Source organism: Grampus griseus (assembly GCF_964374135.1).
Source record: "Grampus griseus genome assembly, chromosome: 21".
Classification (NCBI taxonomy): Eukaryota; Metazoa; Chordata; class Mammalia; order Artiodactyla; family Delphinidae; genus Grampus; species Grampus griseus.
In genome coordinates this window covers 6720597-6741977 of record NC_139015.1, presented here as the reverse complement: position 1 = coordinate 6741977, position 21381 = coordinate 6720597, and the positions used below count along the sequence as shown (strand labels likewise).

Sequence of the window (21381 nt, the reverse complement as noted above, 5' to 3'; positions counted from 1 at the left end):
GGATTTTCTGTATACAGTGTTGTGTAATCTGTATATAGAGATAGCTTTACTTCTTCCTTTCCAATCTGGATGCTGTGTATTTCCTTTTCTTTTCTAATTGCCCTGACCCTAATCTCCAGCACGATGTTGGATAGAAGTGGTGAGAGTAACCATCCTTGTCTTGCTCCCAGTCTTCGGAGAAAAGCTTTCTGTGTTTCTTTATTAAGTGAGATGTTAACTTTGGATTTTTTTTTTTTATAGATGCCCTTTGTCAGGTTGAGGAAGTTTCCTTCTATTCTTAGTTTTTTTTGGTTTGTTTCGGTTTGTTTGTTTATCATTAAAGGATGTTGGATTTTGTCAAATTCTTTTTCTGCAATTATTGAAATATTCATGTGGGGTTTTTTTCATTCATTCCATTAATGTGGTGTATTAGATTGATTGATTTTATATGGTGAACCAATCTTGCATTCCTTGGATAAATCCTGCTTGGTTATGTTGTATACATTTGTTTTTAATTGCTGGATCAATTTGCTAGTACTTTTATTTTTGCATCTGTATTCATAAGGGATATTGGTCAGTACTTGTGATGACTTTTTCTGGTTTTGGTGTCAGGCAGTATTGGCATCATAGAATGAGTTGGGATGTGTTCTTCTGTCTTTTGAAGTTTGTAAGAATTGATGTTAATTCTTCAAGCATTTGGTAGAACTTCAGTGAAGCCATCAGGGCCTGGGCTTGTTTTTGTGGGAAGGTTATTGATTACTAATTCAATCTCTTGTTATAGGTTTATTCACATTTTCTATTTCTTGAGTCAGTTTGAGTAGTTTGTGCCTTTCTAGGATGTGTTCACTTCATCTAGGTTGTCTAATTTGTTGGCATGTACTCGTTTGTAGTATTCTGTAATAATCCTTTTTATTTTGATAAGGTCAGTAGTGACCTTAAAAAAAAAACCAAAGTCATTCTTGATTTTAGTAATCACTTCTTTTTGTCTTGATCAGTCTAAGCTAAAGGCTTGTCAATTTCACTGATCATGTCAAAGAACCAACTTTTGGTTTGTTGATGTTTCTCCATTGTTTTTCTGTACGTTTTTAATTTCCACTATAATTATTATTTCCTTCTTTCTGCTTGTTTTGGGTTCAGTTTGCTCTTAGTTCTTTAGGTAGAGCATTAGATTATTCATTTGAAATCTTTAGTCTTTTTTAATATGTGTTTATAGTTATAAATTTCCTTCGAAGCACTGCTCTAGCTGCATCTCTTGAAATTTGATATATTATATTTTTGTTTTCAATTATTTCACAGTATTTACCATTTTTTCTTGTGATTTCTTCTTTGACCCATTCGTTATTTTGTAGCTTCTTGTTTAATTTCTACATATTTGTGAGCCTTCCAAAGTTCATTCTGTTTTTGGTATCTAATTTCATTCTGTTATGGGTAGAAAACATATTTTATATTATTTCAGTTCTTTTTTTTAAAGTAGTTGAGACTTGTTTTTATGCCCTAACATTTGATCTGGCCCAGAGAATGTTGTATGTGTACTTGATAAGAATGTGTATTCATTCTGTTGTTGTGGATGGAATGTTCCATATATAGATGTCTGTTAGATCTAGTTGGTTTATACTGTTTTCTAAGTTTCTTGTTTGTTTCTTGATCTGTTTAGTGCTATTTTTTTAAATTTATTTATTTATTTATTTTTGGCTTCATTAGGTCTTTGTTGCTGCACGTGGCCTTTCTCTAGTTGCAGCGAGCGGGGGCTACTCTTCATTGCGGTGCACAGGCTTCTCATTGTGGTGGCTTCTCTTGTTGCAGAGCATGGGCTCTAGGCGCGTGGGCTTCAGTAGTTGTGGCTCGTGGGCTCTAGAGCGCAGGCTCAGTAGTTGTGACGCACGGGCTTAGTTGCTCCGCGCCTGTGTGATCTTCCCTGACCAGGGCTCAGGCCCGTGTCCCCTGCCTTGGCAGGCGGATTCTTAACCACTGCGCCACCAGGGAAGTCCCGTTTCTATCCGTTACTAATTGGGGTATTGAAGTCTCCAAATGTTAATGTTAAATTGTTTATTTCTCCCTTCAGTTCTGGCAGTCTAGCATTTCTTTTAATCAGATGACAGTAGATTTCCATGGTTTTCTCCATCTGAAAATGTCCTTATTCCATCATCATTTAGTGAATAGTATTCTCAATGGATATAGAATTCCAGGGTGACAGTTGTTTTTGTTTTTTTTTTCCCCCAACTGCTTAAAGGTGTTTTCCCAGAGTCTTCTGTCCTCTGGTAGCTCATGAGAAGCCTGTGGTCTTTTAAATAATTTCTGCGTTGTAAGTAATGTGTCCTTTATCTCTGGCATCTTTCAAGTTTTTCTCCTTATCTTTGGTTTTCAGAAGTTTCAGTGTCTAAGTGTGGTGCTTTTTAACTTATTCTGTTAAGATGTTGCTAAGTTTTTTAATGTATGAGGTTATACATTTTTTTTCTAAAAACATGATTAGTTTGGGCCGTTGTTTCTTCAAATATCTTTCCTGCCTGTTTTTCTGGTACTACTCTAGCTGCATATCAGGAATTGGCCAAGTTTTTCTGTAAAGGGGCAGATAGTAAATATTTTAGGCTTTGTGGGCCGCATAGTCTTTATTCAGCTGCTCCCTGCAGGCCCTGGTGTGGAAAGAACCCTGGAGAAGAACAAACAAATGGGTGTGGCTGTGTTGCAGTAAAACTTTATTATAAAACGTTGTGGTGGGCCGGGTGCCCTGCAGGCCATGGTTTGCCAGTCCCTCCTGTGTGATAAAGTTTTTGACATTTTCCCACTTGTCCCTAATGCCCTGGTTTTTGTTTATTGTTTTTCAGTCATCTTTTTTCTCTCCAAGTTGATCTTTCTTCAATTTCATTGACTCTTTTTTCCATCAATTCCATTCTGTTATTAAGTCCATTAATTAAATGTATTTCAGATATTTTTCAGTTCTGACATTTCCACTTGGTTCTTTTTTGTGTTTATATGTTTTGTTTTTCAGCTGAGATTTCCTGTCTTTGCTTTCTCTGTCTTTCATTAAAAGCGTATCTTCCATTCCCTGGTGGAGGATAGTTATAGCCATTCCTTGTCTGGTCGTTTCAGCATCTTGAGGTTGGTGGCTGTTGATTGTTTTTTCCTTGAGAATGTGTCACATTTTCCTGACTCTTCCGTAAAACAACTTTGGGTTGTATTTTGGGCATTGCAAATGTTATATAGAGTCTGGTTTCTCTTCTGTTACGCCAAAGGGTATTGACTTTGTTTTAGCAAAAGCAGTTGAATTGTTTAGCTGTAACCTGTGCACTGTCATTTTACAGCCTGTGCTGGGCATTGCGTGGATTTGTTCCGTTCAAGCCTTAGCTGCAGGCGTATTTGTTTGCCCCATGGACACTAGAACAGGGGTCAGCCAGGGACTTGGACTTCATGCTCAGAATCTGAGGTGCCCCTTCTCTGGTTTTTTGCTTCCTGGATCCTTGCATCATTTCCTGGTGGCCTTAGCTGCCCGGGCTCTTTATCCCCAGTTCCTTTGGCCAAGACAGCAGCTGCCCATCACTACCACTGCCATAGAAACTGTCATGTTTTACTTCAGGGTAAAGCCCCAGAAACTGTGGTAAAGCCCCAGATTTTTTGTTTTGCTTCCTTTCAAAATTTGCTTGTTTTTGTTTTTCCCTAGCCTCCAAAGTCTTCTGGTAGTTGGAGGGGTTTTTTGGTATTTCCAGAATGTGTGGCTTATAGTTTATGGTGTATTTATTTGTGGGAGATTTGGTTTGTTAGGAATAAATACAGTGGAACTTAGTATGTTCTTTTTGAAGCATCTGGTGCCAGTCTAATTTTTTTCTCCTTGTAAATTATTCTTTCTGCTTGGGGGCTGTAAGGATTTGTTTTTTTTCTTTTAAAGTTTAATGGTCTTTTCTTACTGTGTCTCTAATTGATCCAGTTGATCATTCTAATTCTAGATTGGCCTTTTCAAGAGATTCAGGTCTTTATTTCTGAAAATTTTTCTTGGATGATTTAAGTATTACTCTGTTCCATTGCTTTGCTTTTCTTCTTCAAGGGCTTAAATTATATGTATGTTGGTCCTCCTTTACCTGCTTTTTATTTCAACCATTTTGACTCTGCTTCCTTCTCCTCCTGCTTCACCCTGTTTTGGCCTCAGCTCCTTCATATGTGTCCCATTTCAGGGTCACCTTCCCTGAAGTGCTCTCTGTGTCCTCCCATCTATAGTAGAGCCCCCTTTGTTACTCTCTTTTGTGCTGGTATAACTTATTCGTTCATTTGTGTGTCTGTCTACCTACCAAATCATGCATTTTGGTCTTTCCATTATGAAGTAAACTGTACGCACGACCTCCGTGTTTGTCGTCTTCTGTAGTTGTGTTTCCACTAAGCACCTAACACATAGTAGGTGCTCAGGAAGTATTTGTCCCAACAACTGATGAACAGAGGAGATATCAGAGCTACAAGTAAAAGGTTGTATGGATACGTGGGTACAGAAAAATAGACCTTTACTGAAAGCTTGAAGTTAATGGAGAAGCTTGGGCGAACATGTAACCTGACAGCTGGGCACTCCTGTCCTGAAGTGAGGCCTCCAGCCAGTCCTGACATGGGACCTCTCACCAACAGTTTTTCTCCTGCTATCCTGTTCCTTTGCTGGTCTGTTCCCTAATTTCCTTCCTCTTTACCCCCTTTCTCATCTCTGCCACTGCTTAGCTCAAGGGGCTCGTAGAAACTACAAAATAACTGTAACTGTACCCGAAGGCAATCTCCTAAGGTCTCTTTAAAAGTGAATTTAATCACATTTTTAATACAAATTATTTTCTTTCTTGTTTATTATTATTGTTTGTTGTAACACAATCAGATTTTAACCATTATATACAATTAATTACTGATTTTTAGATTTCCTTCTGCTATCTTGAAAACAAACTTTCTTTTGAATTAAATATATTTAAATGTGTGCTATTTTTAAAGTGAAAAATCCCTACTTAATCTACCTTATGCCTTATCTTCCAGCACTCCCCTCAGTTGGGGGAAACCTACCATTGAGAATTTGGAGTATATAGTTTCAGATTGTTTTTTACTGAGCATATAAAAAATGTGTAATCGTGCATGTATACACTCACATTTATATATATACATCCAAGTAAATAAGTAGGTTTTTTTTTTTCATGGAATGCACATATGCTTTTTTAGTTAACAGTATCAGAGAGAACATTTTTCCATGTTTTTACGTAGAGGTGTATCTTGATTTTTAAAACACATATTGGTCTTTTGTAATAGATATCCAGTAATTTATGTAACCTATCTCCTATTAATGAGTATGAAGTTTTCCATTTCTTTCTTCTTTTTCTTTCCAATCAGAAATAGACCAACATTGAACCTTTGTGTACATTACTTTCTTGCAGAGGTATAAGTCTTTCCATAGGTTTAAATTCCAAAAATGGACTTTTGGGTTCAGACGGCTTACATAGTTAAGCTTTTGATAGATGCTGTCAAGTTACATTCTGGAAAGAATGTGCCAAGTGCCTTTCTTTCTAGCAGTGTGAGTTATCAGACTTTTTAATCTTTCCTACTTGGCAGGTGAAATGATAAAGTTGATTTCATTTGCATTGCCTTGATTTTTAGTGAGCTTGAACTTCCTTTGACAGAACTTGGAGGTAACAGCCAAGCTGACCTTTATTTTTTGTGTCATGTATCCGTTCTTCTTTCGTTAACTGCCTGTGCAGACTATTGCTCGTGTTTTCCACTGAGGATGTGAACTTTCATGAAATACATAAGGTCACTAGGTGTCACTAGAATCCCGTTTTGTTGGGTTATTTCTGGGTGTGTTCTTTCTAAGAGCAGACAGCTGTAACTGCAGTTGATAAAATTCTGATGTTTCCTTTGGACACACATTTCCATATTGAAGGGAGAAGAAATAAAGGTGAAAGGCATGAAGGTCAGCTTGACCATCACCTCTAAGTTCAGTTGGAGAAGGTTGTTGAAGTTACATTTTTTAAACAGTCACAGAGAAACAGATAACTGGGGACACAGTTCTCAGGCGACATCCCTACGTGTTTGAGAGTCCGCCCCTCACACCTGCCTTTAGTGCTTCCTACACACAAGCATGTTTCCTTGCACAACCACAACGCGGCCGTCCACGCTGATCTCACCGGCTGTTCCAGTCACACACCTGACAGCCGTCGACTCCACCCCAGAAGCCCACGTTGTGTCTGGTTGTTGCATCTCCCCGTCTTTCTCCCCGTGGAGCCCTTCCTTGGCCTGTCTTCGGCTTTCCTGCCTTTGATGCTGTTGAAGGCTACGAATGGGACTGAGTCGGGGAGTGTCCGGTGTTTCCTGGTGAGATGATCCGCGTTCTGTGTCTTGCAGGGATGACCTGGGACTGGTGCTGGGTGTTTCCTCTCTGTGATGGTGGTGCCTTCCAGGCCGCTCCACTGGGGTGAATATGCCCCCTTGGCAATTAGTCAGTGTGGCTTTTGACGGAGGGACTTTCACACTCTGTAAATAACTCTCCCTCATCACACTGTGTGTGTCTGTACTTGATCCAGTGGGTTATAATCCATTACTATCATTGTTCCTTTTAAGGTTTGAATTGTCCTCCATTGGCCAGTGGTAGCCCGTTCAAGTTGACTTTTGTCATTGTCATTATTTTATCATTTCTCCATCATTCCCTGAACACTTCTTTTCTCTTCTGGCACAATTCAGTCCAGGCTCAGCTTGTACTTTCTCTCTCCCGGCCCTGCATGCAGCCTTTTCTCCAAGGAGCCCTGGTTCCTTTTAGTGGAAAAATAGTACTTGAGTCCAAAGTCTGGGTGGTAGGCATGCTCGTTGCCAAGGGGTGCCGGCCCCACGCCTTCTTGGGGGCAGAGTTGGTGAGATGCACCTGTATCTGGGCCACGCATTTGTTTCTGCAGCCATCCACGTATAGCGAGTCAGTGAGTTCCCACGGATACCTGCGAGTCCAGCCCAAAGACGCCTTTCCCGCCAGCTCATGACATGGCACTGCGAAGCGGTTTTGCTGTTTGACACATGCGGGGGAAAGGCCACTTGAGCACGAGACACGTGCTCTGCTGTCCTGGGTGCCCCCTGGTCTGCGCCGCATTTGACGCAGCACTTGGCAGGCGGAGAAGGCAGTCGTGCCCACCCCACTCGACAGGGGTCTGCACTTCAGCCCTGGCCAGGATGCTTTGCTTTAAAGCCTTATTTCACTGTTGACAGAAGTATTTGTGATAGACCAAGGCATGTGTACTGGGATTTGACAAATTAAGGCGGGTCATCACACCAGTCACATAAATTGTCCCTGCTTTGTGCCAGGGGGTTTTATTTCCCCAGCATGTTCTCTGATACGGTTCAGGATGGAGGTGATCGGCCTTTTACCGGCAAATCCAAAGGCCCCGGGGTGGGCGTCCGGGGGCTCCTGGCGGAGGGGCCGCGGGGGTGAGCGTGGCCTGGGCAGTCGGGGCTGCGCGTGGAGAGCAGCGGGCCTTCGGGAACCGAGGCCTCAAGGCAGTCCTCAGGAGGAACCTAGCGGGGTTGGGGCTGGGAAAGTTTCTAGCCGCAAGCTCTCCCCGTCCGTCTGGTTCCTGTTCAGAAGGCGTTCATGTCTCCCCGGCATGCACACGCTCTCATTTGAAGATCGGTGAGCAGCGGTGGGCATAGTGACGTGCCCCCTCCTGGGAGAGGACCGGGACCTGGCCGGGCGGGCGCAGCGGGGCGGGCCGGGGGCCGAGCTGCTGCTGCAGTGCGCGTCGCGCAGGCGCCCCAGGGACGCGCACCTGGACCCTTCGCTGGCTCCTGGGCGCCGCCGGCGCTGCTCCGTGCTCTGCTCCAGCGTTTCCCCTCCAGTGCCCCTCCCTCGAATCCAGGTCTTAAACTTCTTTTCTCCCTTTACGGCCTTGTCAAATCCTGCCTCTCCTCTGATCGCTTTTCAGCAAGCAGCCTGGAGCGCGGATCCAGGCCACGGGCTCTGGCGCCCACCGGGCCGGCTGCTCCCCGCGTGCGCCGTCGGCGGTCGGTGCTCTGCCCGCAGCGCTGCTCCCCGAACTTCTGTGACCCCTCGCCTTCTCCCCTGCGCCGCTGGTAGGGGTGGGGACGAGACCTGAACCCTCTGTCAGGACTGTGTGCTTGGAGCCTGGCGCCCCCTCAAAGTTGCCATCCTCGTAGTCCCGGTGTTTCGTCTCCCCTTAGCGCCCTGCCCTTCTGCTGGGCCTTAAGACCCTTGTGCTGAATGACTTACTGACCGGGCTTGAGGTGGCTGGTCCTGAGGGTGGGACGGGCGTCGGGGTCCCGAGCAGGCAGGGCGGGCAGTGCCGCAGGTCCCACCGCTCGGCCCCGGATCCCAGGCAGGACTTCCCAGGGCAGGGCCCACGTGCTGGGCTGAGCCCAGGGCTCTGAGAGTGGCAGCCAGAAAACAGAGGCGGAAGGCTCGTCCTGCTTTTAGGGGCATCTCTTGAAACTCTTCTCTTCTTAACCACTAGATGGGGGGATGATGTCATCACTGTACATTTCTGAAGAAAAGCAGAAATGCAGCTGGTGAGCTTTTTCTGTTTATTCAGTAGATTTTGATTGAGTGCCTGATAAACGTGGTTTCGAGGTAGAGGCTTCAATATTTTCCTCTGCGTGTGGGCGCACGTTACGTTTGTATCGTGGAAGGACCGACGTTCAACCGAGTGGGTTCAGGGAGTATGTCCACGCCAGGCTCCATCCTCCCCCATGGGGGCGGGTGGTCGGGAGTCTGGGGTCAGGCACACCTCCAGCCCGTTGGGGCGAGCCTTTCCAGGTTACTGACTAGTAGAGGAGACCGGTGGTTCTGTAAACTCGGGCAGATGGTCTTGTGTGAGCCTCAGTTTCCTCGGTCGTTCAGTGGGGGGAAAGGCACTGCTTCCCCACCAGGCTGGAGTGAGGCTTCTCGGGAGCTGACTGAGCCTCATGACGCTGCCGGTTGTAACTTTCCTGTCGTCTCGGTGATGATGGGATGATCCTAGGTCTTCCCATCCGAGTCTTCTATCCGGGTGCTTCCGGCCACCCCTTTTTGGCTACTTTGTTGCTTATAACAGTGGAAAATGGGTGACATTTCTCCCGAGCGGGGGGAGCTGGTAAACACTGCTTGAGGCAGAAATTGGTAAAATCAAAGGGGTTTTTTTTTAAAAAGAGGCATCCTTAAGAAACCTCTCTCCTGGTCTTCTCCATCCTTGCTGCCCGTTTCTCATCTCTTTTCATTAGATCCATAATTCTGCCCAGCTCTTAATTGTAGGCTTCCTACAGCCTTCGGTGATTAGTTGGTTTTTTAAAAATCAACTTTATAAAAATGATTTTCATGAGATGAAATATTTCCATTTTAAGTATATAGTTCACTGAACTTTGACAAAGGTACATACCCATGCTACCACCATCACAGTCAAAACACTGAGCATTTTCATCACCCCAGGGGTTCCTTTGTGTCCCTTTGTTGTCGGCTTCCCCCCTGCCCGCCGCCCCCGCCAGCACACTCGCCGATCACCTGGTCCGTCAGTATTGATCAGCTTTGCCTGTTCCAGCGTCTCCTGTAAGCGCACTCATCCGGCATGTGTTAGGTTGTGCCTGGCTTCTTTCGTTTAACGTGATGTTTTTGAGATTTATCCATGTTGAGATTTATCCATGATTTATCCATCGTCCCCCCGTCAATAATTTCATTTCTTTTATAGCAGAATAGTATTCTAGTGCATGGATATACCAGTTTGTTTACCCATTCACCTGTTAATGGACGTTTGGGTAGTTTTCAATGTTTGGTTGTTACCAGTAAAGTTCCATGAACAGTCGTGTGTGTGACCTTGTATATCTTCATGCTCCTGGGTCGTTACCCACACTGTTTTCCAAGGCGGTTGTGTCACTTTACGTTCCTACGATCAGGGCACGAGTCTTCACCAGCACTTGCAGTTTGTCAGTCTTTAATTTTAGCTTTTCTAGTGGCTGTGTAGTGGTATTCATGTGGTTTTTTTATTTTTTGTAGCAGTTTTTTGGGATAAAATTCAGCCAGTGTACAGTTGAGTGGTTTTTAATATAGTCACAGAGCTGTGCAGCTACGACCACAATCAGCTGAAAGCATTCTCATCACCTCAGAACAAAACCTTTGCATCACTGATCCCTCTATGCTGCCCAGCCCAGAGTAGCCCTGGTCTACTTTCTGTCGCCGTGGATTTGCCTGTTCTGATGTTTCATGTAAACAGAATCATACAGTATGTGAGCTTTGGGCCTGGCTTTTTTCTCATGACCTAATGTTTTCAAGATGCATCCACACTGTAGCCTGTGTCAGAGTTTCATTGCTTATGATCGAATAGTATTCCGTTGTACGGCTGTCTCACATATATCCATATTGTATACGATATGCAAATATTTTCTTCTGTTCTGTGGGTTGTCTTTACACTTCCTTTACAGTTTCCTTTGAAGCAAAAAGATTTTAATTTTGATGAAGTCCAGTTGATTTATTTTTGTTTGTTTCTTGTGCTTTGGTGTCATTTAAGAAACTATTACCAGGTCCAAGATCACAAAGATTTACTATCTCTTTTCGAAGAATTGTATAGTTTCGGCTCTTACATTGAGGGTTTTGTCCATCTTGAGTTAGTTTTGTGTACGGTGTGAGGTCGGGGTCTCATGTCTTCTCTCTCGTGTGGTTGTCCCACAGTTGTCCCAGCCCCATTTGTTGAAAAGACTTCCGTCGTTCTTTCCCCAGGGACTTGTCTTGACTCTCTTGTCAAGAATCAGTCAACCATAAATGTGAGGACCTCATCTGGTTTTGATTATATTTTCCTGATGTCGAGTGCTGAGCATAAGATAATGTGCTTAGTGAATCTTCGTGTATTGTCTTTGGTTTAAATCCTTTGCCCATTTTTTTTAAATTAGTTTTTGTCTTCTTAATATTGAGTTGTATGTGATTTTTGTATACATTGTACATACTAATTTCTTTGGTCAGATTCACATATTGTAATTATTTTCTCTCAGTCTGAGACTTTTGTTTTCTTTATTGTGTCTTTCAAACTACACAAATGTTCTGTTGTGTTGAAGTCCAGTTTTTCGTTTTCTTCTTTTGTGCTTTATGTTTAACATCCTCTCTGAATATCTTTGCCTGCTTCAGAAGCATGAATTTTTTCGGGCATTTTCTTTTAGGAGCTTTAGGTTTCGCTTTTGCGTTTAGTTCTGTGATCTGTTTTGAGCTTTTTTTTTTTTCTTGTTCTTTTTCTTTTTGGTGTTTGTGTACACGTATGGTGTAAGATAAAGAGCTCAGCAGTGTTTGTCTTTCTACAAATTACTCATTATTCAGAAAATACTTTTGAGTGCTTACTCTCTGCCAGACGTTGGGGTTACAGCTCTAACTAGACGGGCATATTTACTGCCTCCCCGGAACATACTTTTAATGAGGAAGACAAGTTTTGTAAGTGCTAGAAAGGTTTTTTAAGGCCCTGGAGGGCACAGGAGGCCCCCTGGAGTGGGTTGCCCTGCTTGGGCAGAGTGCTTTTTGGGGGGCCGGGGGGCTTTCGGAGTCAGTGGGGAGCTTTGAGCTGAGGCAAAAAAGACAGCAAAGGAGCTAGTCTTTCCCTGAACTGGGGGACTGTGTCCTGGGAGCAGAAGGTCCAGCCCGAGGCAGGACAATGCCGGAGGGTCAGTGGCTGGAGTCTAGTGAGAAAAGGAAGCTTTGGGACAGAGACCTGCTCCTTCAGGACCTGGGTGAGGGATTAGAATTTTACCCACATCTGTCTTTATCCTAGTACATCCCCTAAGCGTCAGAGCTACGTAAGGGGTTGCCTGCTAGATGGATTTGCTTGGATGAGTCATCTGGGTTTAAATACGTCCAGAACTGAACTCATTCCTAACCGCTTCTAAACTCCATCTTCCGTCTTGGTCTGTGGTGCCGTTGTCCTGCCTTTGAGTCAGGATGCTTCGTTTCCCATTGCTGTCCTGTTAGGAAGGGAGAGCTGGGTCCCACACACACCGCAGAGAGGAAAACCAGCTCGTCTTACGAGGCTTACAGCAAGAACACTAGTCCCTTTTGATCCCCAGCTCCTGTTCTCTGGAGGCGTCACCTTTCCACTCCTGCAGCTCTTTCTAGAGCTCTGACTTACCTCTGGATTCCTCATTACTGTGGCTCCACTGCTGTCCTGATGTTCATTTTGATGTTGTCTAATGACTTTTTGGTGTGGAGGTGAGGCTAGCTTTCCAACTAGCTGCCTTTGGGGGACACACCTCGATGTCCCCACGTACATGCATTTACCGCGTGCACATACTCTCCACCACCCCTCCGTGATTCTTAATCCTCTCATTATTCCAGTGTACGCATTCAATTAAATCAGTAGTTTTATTGACGTTATTATGACTGTGAAAGTGGTTTTTAGCTGAATCTGAAGATGCACTACAAGTACATTTTGTTTCCTGCACGTCTTTGTCCCACCGGAGCTGGGCCTGGTGTCCTTAGTCCAGTGTGTCTTCGGTCCACGGTGTCTGAGGACAGAACCCATCACCTCTGCTCTGCTGGAGGAGCGAGTGGGGTGCAGCAGTTAGGAGTAGAGCTGCTGCTCTTCAGACCCACCCTGGCCTCCCTTGAGGTGTGAGGAGAGGAATCCGGACCCTTCTGGTAGACCCACTGCCCCAGCTGCAAGGCTGGGGTTTCCTGTTTGTTCTTCAATCCCCCAGATTCTCTCTTACCTGCTCTTTACTTCTGTTGATTTGTGTCCTTCTGTTTTCCTTTACTGTCATTTGATTGGGGTTTGGTGGGGGGAGGAGAGAGACATGTGCTCAGCCCATCAGCTCTAACCAGAGGCCAGGCGTGCGCTGTTCTTACTCCTAAGCGTTGCTTGGTTACGGGTCCCCAGCCCAGCCCCACAGCCTTGCTGAAATCTTTGGCATCTCCTACCCCACTAGCCCTGGCTGGTCTTGGTGTCCCTGTCCTGGAACTTGTCCCTCAGAGGGACCTGTCCAGGGCCCCTGACACCTTCTCAGGCCCTGGAGCCCTCAGGACGAGGGTGTCATCTTTGTCACTGGTCTCCTGACTCCTGTTCATTCACTTCACTCACGCCGAATGCTGGATGTGTTCCCGAAATTATCACCTTCTTCACTTCGCTGTGCTTTTGTCTCTGCTCTTCCTCCAGACAGAAGACCTGCGTCCTCCCAAGTCTGCATCCTCATCCGGTTCAGTCTGGTGGTGGCCTCTGACCTGCAGCCTTTCCTGACCCTGTCGTGTCACTTGTGCCGTCTGGCTTCTGCTCCACCTTGCTGTTCTTCTCTTGTCCTAATAATTGTGCTGCCTTTTTTTTTTTTTTTTTTACATTTTTGAAAATTTCTTTCACGTCTGGCTTAATAGAAGACAGTTGCATTCTAATATCTTCTGATATCTGCTTCTGCATCTGGTGTGTGGGGATGACTCATGTCATTTCGCTTCAGCTCCACCGTGTGCTCTTGAGGGTGAGGAGTGAGCGGGCCGGGAATGTATCCTTGTCATGATGGCAGTAGTTCTGACTCACATCAGGCGTCTTCTCTGTTCACACTTTGAGAGTCACGGCTGATGAGTGCTGTTGACATTTTGGTGTGTCATCTTCCAGACTTAAAGTGAGAAATACTTCACTGTACAATACCATACACATGCACATTTCATTCTTATTTTAGAGACCTTTCTGTATCATTAGGGATAGATTTGCCTCATTCTTTTTTTATTGCACTGTGTTTTATTATATTTTCAGCTATTATTTGTGTACTAAATGTTGAACAGTAATAGTCTAATGAAATATAGTTGGAGATGGGGTTAGTGGCCTTATTTTAAAAAGACTTAGATTGGTGACATGATTTTGTAAACACGCGAGTGATTGATCTGGGTTATGGAGAGATGAATAAAATGTTTTAAGATTAATGTTTCAGTATTATATGAATGGATCAGAAGAGGAGAAACCATAGCGAAGGAGATCATTTAGAAAATCATTGTAATTGTTTAGATTTGAGCAGCTGAATGCTTAGGAGTGGGTAATGGCCGAGGGATTCCCAAGGCAGGTATGGAGGTGAAGGGTGATGCAGGAGGGGAAATGGCAGATGTGAGGACAGACGGGCTGTGGAAGCAGGAGGTACAGCTCAGCGTAGCTGGGACCGCAGAGCTAGGTCTCCAGGTGATGGTGGTGCCTTGACAGAAACACACAGGAAGGAGAACTTGGTTTTGGAGGATAGATAAGCTTTCTGGCTTCAATTTCTTTAGGACCCTTCTAGCTCTAGCTTATTCATTTTATGGCCTGTTTACTCTTAAATTGTGCATTTAATAGCATGTGCTTTATGAGTGCCACACAGTGATCATTTTGGAGTGTTGCAGGTCTCAAGTTATTGCATAAAAATTGTACTTCCTGTACCTGCCTCTCACTTCTCTTCTGCTCTTACACTTAAAAACACCAAATAGAGAAGGTTTTGGTAAATTGAATTTGTATTGCCTTTTGTGTTTGGTAATAAATGTACTTGTGTTAAAGGACATGTCTATTAGAATGACCTGTGTAGGGATTTCTTTCATTGCTAACTGACACGTGTGCAGATTTAATGTTGTGTGACCCTCATAGAACATGCTCATTACCGTTCGCTTTGATCACACAGATGCAGGACAGCTGGAGTGCACATCGATGAATCGCTGTTCCCTGCAGCTAATCCCAATGAGCACCTACCAAGCCTAATGAAAAAAAAAGTAAGTACGGGACTTCAGTGTGGACTCTGGCAGTCATCAATTTATTCATTTTTTTCTTCCTAGAAAATAAAACTTTTAGAAATATATTCAAGAGTTGTCTTAATATTGCTATTGATTGTATTATTCTTCTCACACAGCATTTTTTAATGAGTTATAGAGCTTACTTTATCCCATGAATGCTTTGATGTAGTTTGTGATAAATGGAAGAGACTGTTTGCCCAAAGGAGAACTAAAAGTTGCCAAGAAACTAGCACCCTTTCAGGTGCTCTGGTAACTACTTCAGGATTCAGGTTCTCAACATCTGTAGTAAAATACATTTGATCTGTTTGGCTGGAAAATCTCAAAAGTCTGAGGCAGAAATAGCTAAGTGTACACAGTTATTTATTACAGAAGATCTGTGCAAATACAGAGATGCTGCTTTTCTCTGAGGTCTGGTTCACGTTTGAACCACAACCGTTTTGGTTTTTTATTATTTAAAAGTTTTAATTGATTTCTGTATCTGAGGGTAAACTGTTCGCTGTGACATCAGTCACTTTGTTGTCATGTGAGAATCCCCGTTGGAGAGAAGATTTACAGACTTTCTCCACACTGAGTGAGGCAGAGGAGAGCTGTAGACTAGGGAAGACATTCCCATGGATGTCTCCAAGTTTTCTGAAATAGTAAATCCTGTGTCTCCATCACATTTCATCTCAGACAAGCTGGAACGCACCCGTGCAGTGATGGAAACTCACTTGTCTCCAACCAGATTGTGTCGGACGGTAGTGAAATGGAGCGTCTCATGACTCTGTGATAGACCAGCAGCAGCTGGTAGTACGTTGAGTGAACACAGATCAGACATATCGCTCCTAATTTCCCTTCCCTCAAAATAAGCACTCTTCAGTTTGACTTGGGTCCTTGCTGATCAGATGGTCTTCAGTACATGTGCTTTGAGTGAACGAGGTTCTACTACGTTACGTGTACTATTTGGGGGGTTGCTTTTTCTTCTTCACTTAACCGTGTGTTTTCATGTCAGTGTGTGTACGTGGCTCCACTTCCTTCTGCTTTGTGTTAAACAGCGTGAATGTGTCTTGGATTCATGCACCCTTAGATCATGGACGATTTTTACTAAGTATGTTGTTTGTGTGATGTATTTGAGTTTATTTCTCCAAGCGGAATATCTAGAAAGGGACTTACAGTTCCACCAGCAGTGTACAAGGGTACTTTTTCTTAACACTGACCAATGCTGGATGTTAGTCATCTTTTAAATTTTTCCTAATCTGAAGTGTTAATAATGTCTGCTCGTACCCTTCACCACTTAAGGTTTTATTAGTCCCTACAAGCATTCCCCTTCCTTCCTTTCTCCAAATGCAGTTGCAGATTAAACCTGACTCCAGACCTTATTCTTTTGGTCTTTGGGGAGGGTCTTCGCTCCCCTCACTCTGCTGCCAGCCTGACCCTCTTGCTTGCTGTTCTTCAAACATACCACGTTTGTTTGTGTTTTAGGGCCATTGCATTGCCTGTCCCTCTGTCTGGAACACACTTCCCCCCATCCATCCATAGACGGTTTTCTGACGTCCACAGGGCTTTGTACTGCTGGTCCTTTCTCACTAAGCGGCGGTTCACTCCTCTGTCTACAGTGGCAGGTCCTTCCCACCATGCCAGCCATCCTGAGCCCCCGGCCTGCTTTTTCCTTACTATAGTACTTGCCCCTTGGTAACATATTGCAGAAGTGCGGGCAGCCAGACTCTCGCGAAGACCCCAGAACCCCGCGTGGCAGTGCTCCCGAGTCCACAGAGCGCATGCTGGTCCCCTGCCCCTGTTCTAACTGCATTACCTCTGCCAGCGACGGGGCCCTCTCACTGGTAATGGGCAGTGTTGACGAGCTTTGGGGGTAGAAACGCCCCAAGCACCAGGGGCCCATAGTTACAAAGCAACACTGTTAAATTAGTGCCTTGCATGCTGTCCAGGTACTTTGGCAAAAACAGTTCAGGCCAGCTCCAGACCTGCTGGAACTAATCCTCCTGACACACACACACGATGTAGTTTACTTATTTGTCATGTGTATTTTCTGTCACTCCTTCCTAGAGTATAAGCTCCCTGATGCAGGGATCTTTCTTTGTTTCAAGACCAGTGACTGACACACAGTAACATTTTTGTTAAATGATGAATGAGTGCATTACTAACAGATAGAGCAGGGTGCTGAACAAGAGCACAGTGTAGCAGCAGCCTTGAATGGCTAAGAAGTTCTTCCTTTAGACCGGGACGCATGTGAACACACTTGGACTGGACGCCTAAAGAGGCCTGGACAGAAGACACGCTTCCCTAGCATCCTTCAGAGACCCTCGGGTGTAGGAGTAACTGTAGGTGAAGTCGGTGTCAAGCTCAGCTTTTGTATTTACGGTGGCGACCTGCCCAAATGGGCTCTTCCACAGGGGACCTGGGGGCCTGCGGTGTAAAAAGTGCTAGGAGACATGAGGTGAGGTGAGGTGAGATGGTGACCCGGACAGGAGGTGAGGTGAGATGGTGACCCGGACAGGAGGTGAGGTGAGATGGTGACCCGGACGTCACGTGTCCGAGGTTTCCTCATTCCCTACCCTTTGGACGTGTGGTCACAGGTTTTGTTTTTTACTGGCTGAATGGAGTTGCTGTGATGTAAAGACAGTAAGACAAGATTAAATTATGGTTCTCTTCTTTGGTGGTTATAAAATAATTACTTTCGTGTTTTATTACTGTGTCATGACTTTTTAGGGAGGGGGGAGATAGACATAAAAGTAGCAAAAAATAAGGAAAAGGAGACTAATTTTGTTTAAGAATCTTCATGGAAACTAAGAATGCTGGGGTCCTGAAAATGCCTCAGAAAACATAGCTACTTAGTGTGTAGCTCTTTATTCAGTCTGAAAATTCTGTCCATATTCTTACAGTTATAGGAAGAATAAACATTACAAATTCACATATAGTGAAGAAATATCTCTTTAAGTAGGTTGTATTATGGATGTTACAAAAGATATCAGGAACGTGTACGGAAGGGTTCTTTTCCTGTCTTACACAATCGCAATACAGTATTATTTTTCTGTCCTTTTTGTACAGCGCAAGTGTATGCAGCCCAAAGATTTTATGCCTAAAACACCAGAAAATGATAAAAGACTGCAAAAGAAGTTTGAGAAAATGGCTAAAGAGCTGCAGCAGCAGAAAACCACTGTGGGTAAGCTGAGAAATGCAGGCCGGCCCCCGGTGCCTGTGTCTGTACTTCCGAAGCAGCAGAACTGAGCAGAACCTTTAGCCTGCACAGTGCCGCCCGATGCCTTTGCAGAACATTGGCTGAATCCTTTGTTCTTGCGCTCGGTCATCCCACTGCTTGATGAATCGAGTCTCTCGGTGCTGTGCTGGTGCCTCCCTGACAAATCCCACATGACCGTCTGGTCTGCTGCCCCAGACAGACGTGGAGTTCTCCTTGGCATCTGTCTGCCCTGGTGCCTGTCACCCCCCTGGACCCCAGACCTGCTCTGAAGTGGTCTCCCAACTCCTCCTCTGCCCTCTTCTCCCAAGCCTGCAGCACCCCATGTGGGCGTCCGGCAGCTCCTTGGCTGGCCTTCCAGCCGCTGTGTCCTTAGCCTCCACCTCCCTGCTTCAGTCAGAAGGGTGTACGTCCGAGCTCACGTGGCCGCCCCACCCGGGCTTTAACGGTCCTCAGTGTCGTCCTAAGGAAAAGTTACTTAGGGTAAAATCCTGTATTTCACGTGTCCTGCAGCCGACCACATCCTATCTGATCTGCCTGTCCTGCAGCCTCACCTCAGCTCTGCCCCTCTCTGCTGTCAGCCTTCATACCTCTGCCATTTGGCCATCTTTCCTGCACCAGTGATAGTGTATTTGGAAAGAATTCAGCAAAATGGTAATGATAGATTTTAAAAAGTTCTCTTTTTAGACCAAATTTATGTCTGAATTGTCTTTTAAAAACTACAACTATAAGGTATTAAAGATTCAACTAACGTATGTCTGCATATTGCCAGAAGTGCAGTAAAAGTTGTGCAGGCCTAAGAGTTGCAAAGGAGAGGCTGTTGAATGATTTGTGGTCTGTTTTTTAAGGGAGGGGACAGGTGGTCAGGGTCCTAAAGTTCTTTCATTACCTGCAAGGTGTGGATTCCAGGAAGCACACCACTGTTCACCCCACCACTGAGCCCCTTACTTCATGGCCCAAGGATCCCCTGACCTCCTTCCTGCTGCCGAGTGCACGTGCGGGTCTGTGTGTGTGTCTGTCAAAAGGGAAGAGGAGGACTTCCCTGGTGGCGCAGTGGTTGGGAGTCCGCCTGCCGATGCAGGGGATGCGGGTTCGTGCCCCGGTCCGGGAGGATCCCATGTGCTGCAGAGAGGCTGGGCCCGTGAGCCGTGGCCGCTGGGCCTGTGTGTCCGGGGCCTGTGTTCCGCGGCGGGGGAGGCCGCAGTGATGGGAGGCCCACGTACCGCAAAAAAAAAAAAAAAAAAAAAAAGAGAGAAAAAAAAGGGAAGAGGAACCCGTGGAGTAGGGGATAGGGGTGTCCTTAAGAGGAATCATATTGTTGAAGGAGGAAGGCATTTTTTTGAGATTAAAACTGGATTTTTGTTTCTTTTCAGATAATGATGTTCCTGTTCTCTTGTTTGAATCTAATGGCTCCTTGGTGTACAGTCCCACAGTTAAAATCTGCAGTGGCCACCACAGTGCAGTGGAGAAGAGGCTGCAGGAGATGAAGGAGAAACGGGAGAATCTTTCCCCCACCTGTAAGTGACACTTCATACGATGGAAATTACAAAGTAGGTGAATAAATTGTGGAAAGGGTTTTTTTTTTTTTCCTTTACATAGATATTTTAGTTAATTTAGCTTATAATCATTTTTTTACCTCTATCAGCGTAGACTTTGTTGATATTTTCTTCCAGAAAATCTTATGCTTTATTAAGATTTTTAAAGAGTATATTGGGTATGTAGTATTCTCCAGGTTTAAGATCCTGTTGTTCCTTTGTAATTTTTCATATATTCGGGATTTTTTTTTTTAATTAATTGGGCCCCTCTTTTGAAGGAGTTTGCTTTAGATTAAGTAATGCTTCAGTTTATGTTTTCCTTTATTTCTTTTATCTTGAAAGTTTTTAAGTAATATACAGAACGTTGACCAGTAGTACATCGTTTGTAGTAAACATCCATCTTGATTCCCACCTCATTCTCCTCTGCCGCTGGGTAACCCATGTTTTATGTTGATGTGTTTCTCCAGATCTTTTTCAGTGGGTCACATGTCTGTGTACACATGAACAAGATAAGGCTTCTGTATTTTCCTCTGTGGTGGTGTAACTTTTCTTTACCTAAATTGGATCATGGCATACCTCTCATTTTCAGCTTTCTTGTTTTACTGAAGAGTGTATTGGTGTGGACCTCCATCTTTATTTTAATTTTTAAAGATGTCGCATAGTAGTCTAGACTTTTGATATTGAAGCATCCGTCTGTTGCTGGATATTTGTCCATTTTGTCTTTCTTTTTTTTTTTAATTTTTGGCCTCGCTGTGCAGCTTGCGGGATCTTAGTTCCCCGATGAGGGAGGGGATTGAACTGCAGGCCCCAGGAGTCCTAGCCACTGGACCAGCCAGCGAATTCCCCCAGTTTTTCTTTATTAGAAACAGCGCTGCAGTTTTTATTCTTTTTAACTACATGGTATGGTGGTTCTTGTTCTTTTGTGACCGTTTTCCTCTCTGGACATAAGGCTTTTCCCCCCACTGTTTACTGTTATAACCCACACGCCAGTGGACATGCTTCTATATGAATCTTTATGTTCCTCTGTATTTCATGTATCGCAATAATAATTCATAAAGGCAGAATTTAAAAATTTTGGTAGATATTGTCACATTGTCCTTCAAAAAGTTTGTGTCATTTTACCCTTTGCCAGCTGTTTATAAGAACTGCAGTTTCACACCCTTGGGAAACTAGGTTAAGATACACGAACTCTGCTGTTTGTCATAATGCGGTGACTTTTGCGAAACAGAAATACTACGTTTAAGGTAGACAAATCTGTTCTGTTTGTCTTTTCCTTCTGGCCTCTAGGATTCCTGTGATGCTTAGAACTCCTCCACCACAAGCTTTCAAAATTGTATTTTCTGCTATTACTTGTATGGTTTATTTTTAAGGTTAGTTGTTTCATCTGTCCTGAATTTATATCTATATTTATGCAATGGGCATGTGTATCAGTAAAGGTTAGTTGTGGCCGCCGATAACGGACAAATGCAAAAACCAATGGCTGCACTTAGATAGAGTTGTGTTTCTCCGTCCTGCCAAAGAAAGAGGCAGGCAGGGTTCGGGGAGGCTGTTCTGTGGTGTCTTGGAGAGCGGGCTCCCGACCTCCTGCCTGGCTTCCCTGGAGCCAGCTCCCTGTGAGCAGCCTCACCAGCTCCTGCCGCTGCCGCTGCCGAGCTCTGCTGGCCAGAGCGCAGTCCTGTGGCTCTTCCTGCTTGCAAGCTAAGTGCGACTGTGTGTGGCCCAGGAGCTACAAAGGCAAAACACCACTCTGGATGAGCCAAGAAATACAATACAGTTCTTTGTGTTTGTACATCTAATTTAATCTGCCAGTTTAATTTAAAATGGGCAGTGGCATTCAGGATGGCATAGCTAAGGGGACTGCTGTAGTTTTAGCCTAGGAAGTAGGAAACCAAATACAAGTCACCTGCAGGGCACTGCAAGCAAGACTGAAGAGTAGTCTTAACTAGGGTGTGTGTCTGCACGCATAAAATCAGGGTCTGTTGCAAGAGGCAGGTGGG

General features: G+C 44.5%; 1 protein-coding gene across 1 annotated transcript in view; it reads left to right on the top strand.

Annotated features, from left to right (window-relative positions):
* The window catches only part of MCPH1 (microcephalin 1), a gene marked incomplete at both ends in the record, with an annotated part of 219396 nt that overhangs the window by 8416 nt on the left and 189599 nt on the right, over positions 1 to 21381 (top strand). Inside the window, 3 exon segments of the mRNA XM_082680246.1 lie at positions 14548 to 14635; positions 17702 to 17816; positions 19223 to 19366. Of these exon segments, the coding sequence (XP_082536372.1) occupies positions 14548 to 14635; positions 17702 to 17816; positions 19223 to 19366 (347 nt within the window).